Source organism: Achroia grisella, unplaced genomic scaffold (genome assembly GCF_030625045.1).
Source record: "Achroia grisella isolate CSIRO2021 unplaced genomic scaffold, CSIRO_AGI_Agris_v1 utg780, whole genome shotgun sequence".
Classification (NCBI taxonomy): domain Eukaryota; kingdom Metazoa; phylum Arthropoda; class Insecta; order Lepidoptera; family Pyralidae; genus Achroia; species Achroia grisella.
In genome coordinates, this window is record NW_026713020.1 from 6645681 (window position 1) to 6654577 (window position 8897).

The 8897-nt window shown below is 35.2% G+C and overlaps 1 protein-coding gene across 1 annotated transcript in view; it reads right to left on the reverse strand.

Moving 5' to 3' along the window:
• The window catches only part of LOC131851006 (muscarinic acetylcholine receptor DM1), a 34700-nt gene extending 26857 nt beyond the window's left edge, over nucleotides 1-7843 (reverse strand). The window contains exon 1 of the mRNA XM_059201430.1: nucleotides 7110-7843. Within this exon, the coding sequence (XP_059057413.1) occupies nucleotides 7110-7843 (734 nt within the window). The remainder of the gene's footprint in view (nucleotides 1-7109) is intronic.
• Nucleotides 7844-8897: the final 1054 nt, after the last annotated feature.

Below are 8897 nucleotides of genomic sequence, written 5' to 3' on the forward strand. Positions count from 1 at the left end.
CTGAAGAGCTGGAATCAATAATAAAAGATTACCGTCAAACGGACTACACACTTATTTTTTTTTTGCTATATTTCTATTAAAATACAGTTAGTCAAATAGATAAAAATCTAGCCCAATATTTTCAGTAATCAAACAGTTAAATCATATTTACTGAGCAAAGCCTATTACTCACTAAACGATTACTTAAGCGACGAGCGTGCATGGCAATAATCAACTACCTGTCAATAAAATTCCCGTCAAAATCGACCCAGCCATTTCAGAGATTAACCGGAACAAATAAAAAGGCAGACAGACAAAGATTGTAAAAAATATTATTTTGATGTATGTACCGAATTTATATTCATATGCATGTAGCAAAAAAACGGTTATTTCAATATTACAAACAGACTCTCCAATTTTATATATATGTATAGATTAATTAATAAGTATTTTTATGTTGCAACTAAATAATTATACAAATTATAATTGAAATATACCTACTCCAAAAACAATTTAAGTGAATTTAAGTAATTTTTTTTTACTTTATTTCTTTCTTTCTTAAATTTCCACAGTTAACTTCCTAATAAAACTTGTTGCAAAATTTATACTATAGTATTGATGGTGGAGAGCGAGACAAATGTCTTTCCATCGTGACTTGAAATTTCCAGAACATTGTCCACGGAAATTTTAAATGAAGGAAATACAATCAATTACACGGCCTCAGTGGTCTAACGGTTTAGCACACCGCTTGACTTCCGATGGTCGCGGGTTCGATTCCACGCACGGCACATACATTTATATCCATGAGTATGATTGTTATATATGTATATTAGCTACTCACCCCGGATTCGCCCGGGTGTACATGTATTATATATATAAACCTTCCTCTTGAATCACTCTATCTATTAAAAATACCTACAGATCTGTCTTTAAACTTTTATACTATCATATATAATCATATATATCATATATAAGATTTAAACATACATAAGGACAGACAGCGACAGCCATTTTGTTTTATACTATGTAATGATTAGTAATGTATTAAAAAAATCTATGTATTTATATCAGTTGTCTAGTACCCATAACACAAGCTCTGCTTAGTTTGGGACTAGATGGCGCTGTGTAAATTGTCCAGGGCTATTATTATTAATACACACTTTTGTAGTTTAATATGGATGTTACTATTGATTATTGAAGTTTTCAAACAATGACAGAAATTTACAAAATTTGCCCTCTCTCTCTCTACAATATCTTAATATTATTAAAATTATAAATGCGAAATTTCGTAAGTATGGATGTTTGTTAATCAAATCAAATAATATGTGTTTCCGTGACTCTTTCACGCAAAAACTACTGAACGGATTTTGATGAAACTTCACAGTAATATAGCTTATGCATCAAAATAACACATAAGCTATATTTTTTATTGAAATATAACGCGGGTAAAACCGCAGGCACAGCTAGTAATATTATAAACGCGAAAGTTTGTGAGTATGACTGTTTGTTACTCTTTCACGCAAAAACTTCTGAACGGATTTTGATGAAACTTCACAGTAATATAGCTTATGCATCAGAATAACATATATGCTTTATTTTATTAGAAATATAACGCGGCTGAATCCGCGAGTACAGCTAGTAATTTTAATAAAGTTAACTTAATTTAAATAAAATTATTGCGAGTTTTATACCTGCCCTACCCCTGCTAAGGAATGCTTGAACGCGCTCGGGTTTATTTTTATTTACCCTCGAAGGGACGGTCGAGAAAGGTTTATTAGGTAACATGTACCGTTTTATTGATACCGAATAAAATTTCATATTGAATCACCTCGAGTTAGGCTGTAAATTCTATTTTTGTGCGAGCCAGAGCGATGAAAATGTTCATGTCAATGATTATAGTATAACGATTTTATATTTTTAGAATCGTTACCATACCTCCTATATATGGTCAGGGTAATTTTACTTGAAACAATTATGTATATTAATATTATCTTAATAGGATAAAACATGTCCTATGACGTAGGCATCCGCTAAGAAAGGATTTTGATTAATTCTACCCTCAAGGGGATAAAACAGCGGATGAAAGTTTGTCAATTTTAAACCGTTCGGACTGAGACTTTGCATGCATAAAGCTACTATGACATAGGCATCCCCTAAGAAAGGATTGTGATAAATTCCACCATTCCAAGGGGATAAATTAACGTGAACGAACCCGTGGGCAAAAGCTAGTAATAGTATAAAACAAAGTCGCAGCCGCTGTCTGTTGGCTTATATCTTTTAAATTACGCAACAGATTTTAATACAGTTTCAGCAGTAGATAGAGTGATTCAAGAGAAAAATTTATATGTATAATACATACATATAATACAAGGCGAGAAATTCAAAGATTTGTAATCCACCAGTGCGAAGCCGAGACGGATCGCTAGTAAAGTAATAAAATAAAATTTATGAGTTTGGATATTAGGTGTAATCTCTGGTACTATTTAAATGATTTTAATTTTTTTTTTTTTGTAGTGTGGAATTGTTAGCTGGTAGAGAATGCCATATGGCATTAAGCTCGTCAATTGTACATTATTTTAAACAGTGCAATAAAGGATAAATAAATAAATAGCACTTTTATCGAGAATTGATACATAGGCTATGTATTAATACGCTACGTCAACTAGAAGCCGAGCAGCAATAAAAAATGTTCCAAAAACTGGGAAACTGTGATGCAGACTTCAGTAAGAATGAAATGTGTGTGGGATAACAAAACCAAATTTTGAAAATCGGTCCACAGCGAAGATTTATTGTGCATACATAAAACACATAGCTATCGAACACAACTCCTTTTTTGAAATCGGTTATAGAAATCAAAATTAACGCTTCAATATGAAATATTGTCCTAACAATTTGTACGTCATAGCTACGTATATATAATAATAGCTAACGCCGGCACGTAAATTTCCCAAACCATATCTCCCAGTAATGTCTTTCGCTTCTCCATGTAACGAGGCTCGGGTGCCACCCCTCCTTAAAGTGAGGGGTGAGACGGGGGTCGACAGCCAGGAGGTGTGTGAACGATGAAATTTTTAAAGGCTCTTAGTCGATAGGTATTTTTATTAGATCTGAACCCGATATATGGCTGATACGGTTAAGTTTGTCGTTTATAGCTGGCTGTTTAAGATTTAACGAATGTTGATGGATTGGCTTGGGCGAGAACGAATAACATACGTGTATTAGAAATAGAAATCTTAATATACGCAATACGTATGTAAATTAATCATAAATATTTAAGTAGATGTACAGTATGTAGAGTAATATTAGTCATAATCATAATATTAGTATAAGATTAGTCATATTTTTTTTATTCTACCACTCATTCGGTACGCAGACTTTTAAATAAATGTTGTTTAGATTTACAAGTTTAAGAATTTTATGTGAATACAAACGACGTAATCGCAAAATAGACATAAGTAAATAAATAGTTACTTGAGTAACATTCAAAGATATCAGAACAGATTAGTAACCAATATTATTCAGATTTATGTAACATGTATGTACAAGTATTATATCCAAATGTTTTACATTGGAAAATATCTTCTAAATAGACACTTTTATAGAAAACAGTTTTTTTTTCGAACTTTTCTAATGCATTTGACCACAGCTGGCCTTTTCAGATTCAATGTACGATATGGTGCAATGCAATGCCACTCCAAACCCGAGTTTATTCTGATGTATAATCTATATTATTGTAAAATTTTATAAAAATCCGTTCAGTAGTTTTTGCGTGAAAATGTAACAAACATTCATCTATACATCTATACTCGCAAACTTTCGCATTTATAATATTAACTAGCTACTCGCCCCGCATTCGCACGGGTGTAAATGTATTATATATGTATGTACACCTTCCTCTTGAATCACTCTATTAAAAGAAACCGCTTCAAAATCCGTTGCGCAGTTTTAAAGATTTAAGCATACATAGAGACGGACAGACAGCGACAGCGACTTTGTTTTATACTATGTAATGATAAGATAAAAATTCTAAGATAATTTTATATTACGTTGTCTATTATGCTCAATCTAGCTAATAACATATCAGGTTCCGAAATTTCCGCTGTAGTTAAAATTAACGAAGGTAGGAGAACTTAAGAGGTATAATTATGAAAGAATAATCAACAACACGTCGTAATCCTGAAGCCTCACTTCACATGGGAGATGAAATCTCCTATTAAGGAGAGCTCTTAATCCGAAGCGTGTAGCAGGCTACAATAATAAAAATAATAGGTAAGTATAATGCAGAATATATATGTACTAACTACCCGCCTCGGCTTCGCAAGAATATACATATATTGTACATATAAACCTTCATTTTAAATCACTCTATCCATTAGTCTTCTTCTTTCGTTTCAATGGCAACTAAATGTACTTTCCCTCTGGACGATGTACAAATGTTGCGACGACTTATGCGCATTCTGTCGCATTTTTAAAATCTTCCTTTGTGCAGGATGATGGACACAAAGGACAGGACATTAGGTAAACCATTGTCTGGGATGGCACTCCGCAGTAGCAAGTCTCCCTTGGCGACACCCCATTTTACCAAGTTGTACCTGCAACGGCCCATCTGGGTTCTATTGGTAGAAACAGCATTAAAATCTCTTGAGCAGTTTAAAAGATCTAAACGAACAGATAGCGGAAGTGACTTTATTGTATAATATGCAAAAATGTGGTGATGCAATGGACCGACCAAGTCAAAGCAGGCGGTCCACTTCATGAGTGTACCAGAATGGCCGCCATACAAATGGCAAGCTATCATACGGCAAATGACACTAGCCTCTTATCATACTATATAATGACCACGATCATCAAGAAGTTATCAAAGAATTGACGCACTTCCTTGTGTAGTATTCTCCATCATACCCCCTCTGATCAGCCCCCTTCCAAGTCAAACGGGGATCGAAATTACGACGGCCTGAGAGGTTCGAACCCCTAGCGATGCCCTCAGACTAAAGTCGTATCCGTCAGGCAGGAGTTGGCCTTAAGCCGCTCCATGAGTCTTTCTGCGGATTTGTAGTGCCATTTGCACACGCCCCCTATCGTCAGGTGAAGCTGTAAAGGTCCAGCATTAGAGTAGTCCGAAAAAAACAGGTATGACATAACTTAGGTTGACATGGAATGGTCATTTGGTTTACAAAACAAATGAATGCAGACGCGTGTCCCAACTAGTCATGAACAAAATGTACCCTTCTAATTATGAGGGTAAGATTCATTATGCCTGACATCTTATGCGGATTAATTAGAGGAGCCTTCTCTGGCACCTATTAAGTTTCAGAATGACAATGGCGGTGATTCATTAGGAAATGAATATGCAAAACTACGGAACACAAAGACACCAGACTAATGACGTTTTCAGAGACGCGCCGTCCAAAACTCATTGCATTGTTTCAAAGGTGTACCGTGCAGTATGTCTTGCAATATATTTAGTAACTAGTCCGTGACTTAAATAAAAAAATATTCGGAGCTGACTATTAACCTAAAATTTCCATCTTCGCATCAGTTACTTCAAAACTTTTATCACCTTTTAATCAATCTTATAATAGTACAGAATAGGAAATTCTATTTTAAATATACTTAAATTTAATTTTAAATGACATACTTATTTTTTTAATCTACCGTTTATTCAAAACGCTATAATAACCAAGAGCGAGCAAGAAACTAGTGTCTTGCTCTTTTTAAATGATTCTTGTAAGTTTACATTTAATACCTTAATTTTAATAAACCTTAGAATAGAATAGAAAAATTCTTTTTTAAATAAACTTAAATTTAAGCACTTTTAATAGACATACTTATTTTTTTAATCTACCATTTATTCGGAACGCTATCAGGTATTAAATAGAAACTTACAAGAATTATCTTTTTAAATAATTCTTGTAAGTTTCTATATAATACCTGATATTGCCGCAAATATTTAAGTAAACCGTAATAAATACATAAATATATAAGGTACTGAGGCAGAAGTGAAAGCTTTTAAACAGTACATAGTTAATCTTGGTTACAATGACAGGCAAGGGCTGAATAAGCTTCCACCTCTATGCAGATGGCGGTGTAATGGCTCAACGGTAATTTATCGGTAAAGTTTTATACCGGTATTGAGATAAATGGTAAATGGTATTAATCCTGGAACGGCGTTTGCTATTAAACGGAACTTAGAATTAATGAATCCGATAATGTTTGGTGATAAATATTCCAAAAGCAAATTATAGAAATTTATTATTTTTATATCGTTATATCATGATATCGTTCTTTCTTTAATTGTTAGCTTGTTTTAAAACTAGAATTTGATCCATTATAAACGTATTAAGCAACTAGTTTTTATTTTTTTTTATTTTTCATCCGACTAACAATTACAATTTTTTATGTAACCAAAATGAGAAATAATCTAAAGACCTACTTAATAAATAAGTGTAAAATATCATCCTGTATATATGTGCTTCACATGCGTGGTCACATCCTTTATAATACTGGAAAAACAACCCTACCCATCTGATGGTCTGAAATCGTAAGTCGTCTATATAGATGAATAAACCTGTATATAATACAACCATATTTGAAAAGAATACCTGAAAAGCTGAATTTCTTGTCAGTTCTTCTCATCTCGCAAGCATTTCGAACTGACGGTAGATTTGACATATCATAAGAGTCTGTAATAGACCTACATGAATAAAGATATTTTGATTTGATTTGAATAGAACTACTAACACCACGGTCTCGTATGACGTCCTCTATACAGCTCATACGTTGCTATTCTGGATGACTAAGATATCATACAAGAGGTAATTCACTCCTGTAATTCAACTATACTATAACTTGTAATTGTAACGTCCTGTAATTTCGCTACCTTATCTCCTTTAAATTGAAACACATCTTACATAATTTGCTTAGAGGCTAAAATAGGTGAGACTGAGGTAGCACGCAGACAACTTTTTACAAAGTCTACCTAATTGTTGTTCCTGTGAGCCTAGATTTCATGCTTCCGTACCTAAAGTAAATTAAAAGAATACTGTACATAGAAATAAGTTAAATAAACTTATCCATCAAAGTCCACGTCGATGAAATTGCAAATACACAAGTACAATACTAGCACTCACCTTGAATTAGATCTCTTTGAAGAGTCATGCTTCTTCCCACCCTGAAGATTAGGCAGATCCTTCTGCCGTTTCTTCGTCTCCCTCCATATTCTGTAGTATAGTATACACATAACAGTCACTGGCACATAGAATGCGGCAATCGCTGTCCCGAACGTAATAAACTGGTTCGTCTCTATGAACTGTATGTAGCACTCGTGCGGAGGCACCTTCCTCTCACCGTCTATATACGGCCAAGCGTAAATCCACGGGGGCCATAGCAACAAACTAAACCCCCACGCACCCCCAATCATAACAGTCGCACGGCGTGTAGTCCTCTTAGCCCTATACGTCAAGGGTCTCGTCACACTAAAATACCTATCAAAACTTATAATGAGAAGGTTCAGTACAGACGCGTTGGACGCTAAATAGTCCAGCGCCAACCATGTATCACAAACGTGTGGGCCCAACGGCCAGTATCCATATATCGTGAACATCGTGTACAGAGGCATGGATATGAGGCCAACGGCGAAGTCGGCGACGGCCAGCGAGAACAAGAAGTAGTTGCTAATCGTCTGCAGCTGCTTGTCGATCTTGAAGCTGATCATGACCATGGAGTTGCCGACGACGGTGAGGACGGCGAGGACGCTGGCGACGATGGCGATGACGATCTTCTGCGCGAGACTGTAAGGGCTGGTGGGGAGGTCGGGGCCGAGCGCCAGGTCGGTGAGGTTGGCTGAGGAGGACACGTTGAGCATGCTGTCAACTCGGCGAGCAGCCGCCCGCGCCGCCCGCACCGCCCGCACCGCCCCGGCTCGAGCTCCGACCGATCACGTGTCCGCCTGCAACAAACAAACAACAGTTTTTATTATATTTTATACTTTATTGCAATAGTTATAGAAAAAAAAAGGAATAACTAGTACCAAAGGCGGTCTTATCGCTAAGCAATCTTTTACAGACAAACTTTAGGTACAAGGTGAAGATATGCGAAAAGAATAAAGAGGTGACCTATTACCTATATATCGGTATACCTATTTTTTAATTTTTGTAATCAGCCCATTGCAGTCCACTGCTGGACATAGGCCTCTCCCAAGGCACGCCACTGGGCACGATCTTCAGCCCTTCTCTTCCATTTTTTACCCGCAACCCTACGTTTTTGTAATATATTAAATAATTTATATTTTTGTTCCAACTTTACAAAATGTGAAATGCTTTGCTTTACTAGTAAACCCGGCCTTCCTGTGGCTAAGGTTCTTGAATAAAATAATATTGCGACTATAAATTGAGATTTAAGCTATCCTACTTTCAAGTTGGATCAAATTGCACACAATGTTCAAATCAAATTTGCAATCAGTTCAGTAGTTTAAGAGTCCATCACGGACAAACAACGTGACACGTAATTTTATATATATATACTTAAAGTACTCGCTCTATTTGTTTACAGCTATTTACTTAGAATATATATTTAGAATATTGTTTACGTAAAATTGTTGATTACTATTTCCTTTTGACAGAATTACAATAGCATATACTGGTGGTCACTTTATTCTCCGTAATTTGAATTTAAAAATGAATCTGTATTTTTGTAATCATGTGCAAACTCATTTGGAGAATAAGAGCAGAGTTTTTTGTTAGTTCTTAGCTTGAATGCTCTTCGAACTGACGATAGATTTTGACAAATAATAAGAGCCTGTAATAGACCTACATAAATAAAGATATTTTGATTTCTTTAAATTGTAAAGTAAAATTACTTACGACTGTACTACATAACTAAGCTTCCTACATTCAATAAAAATGTACGCCAACTTGCTT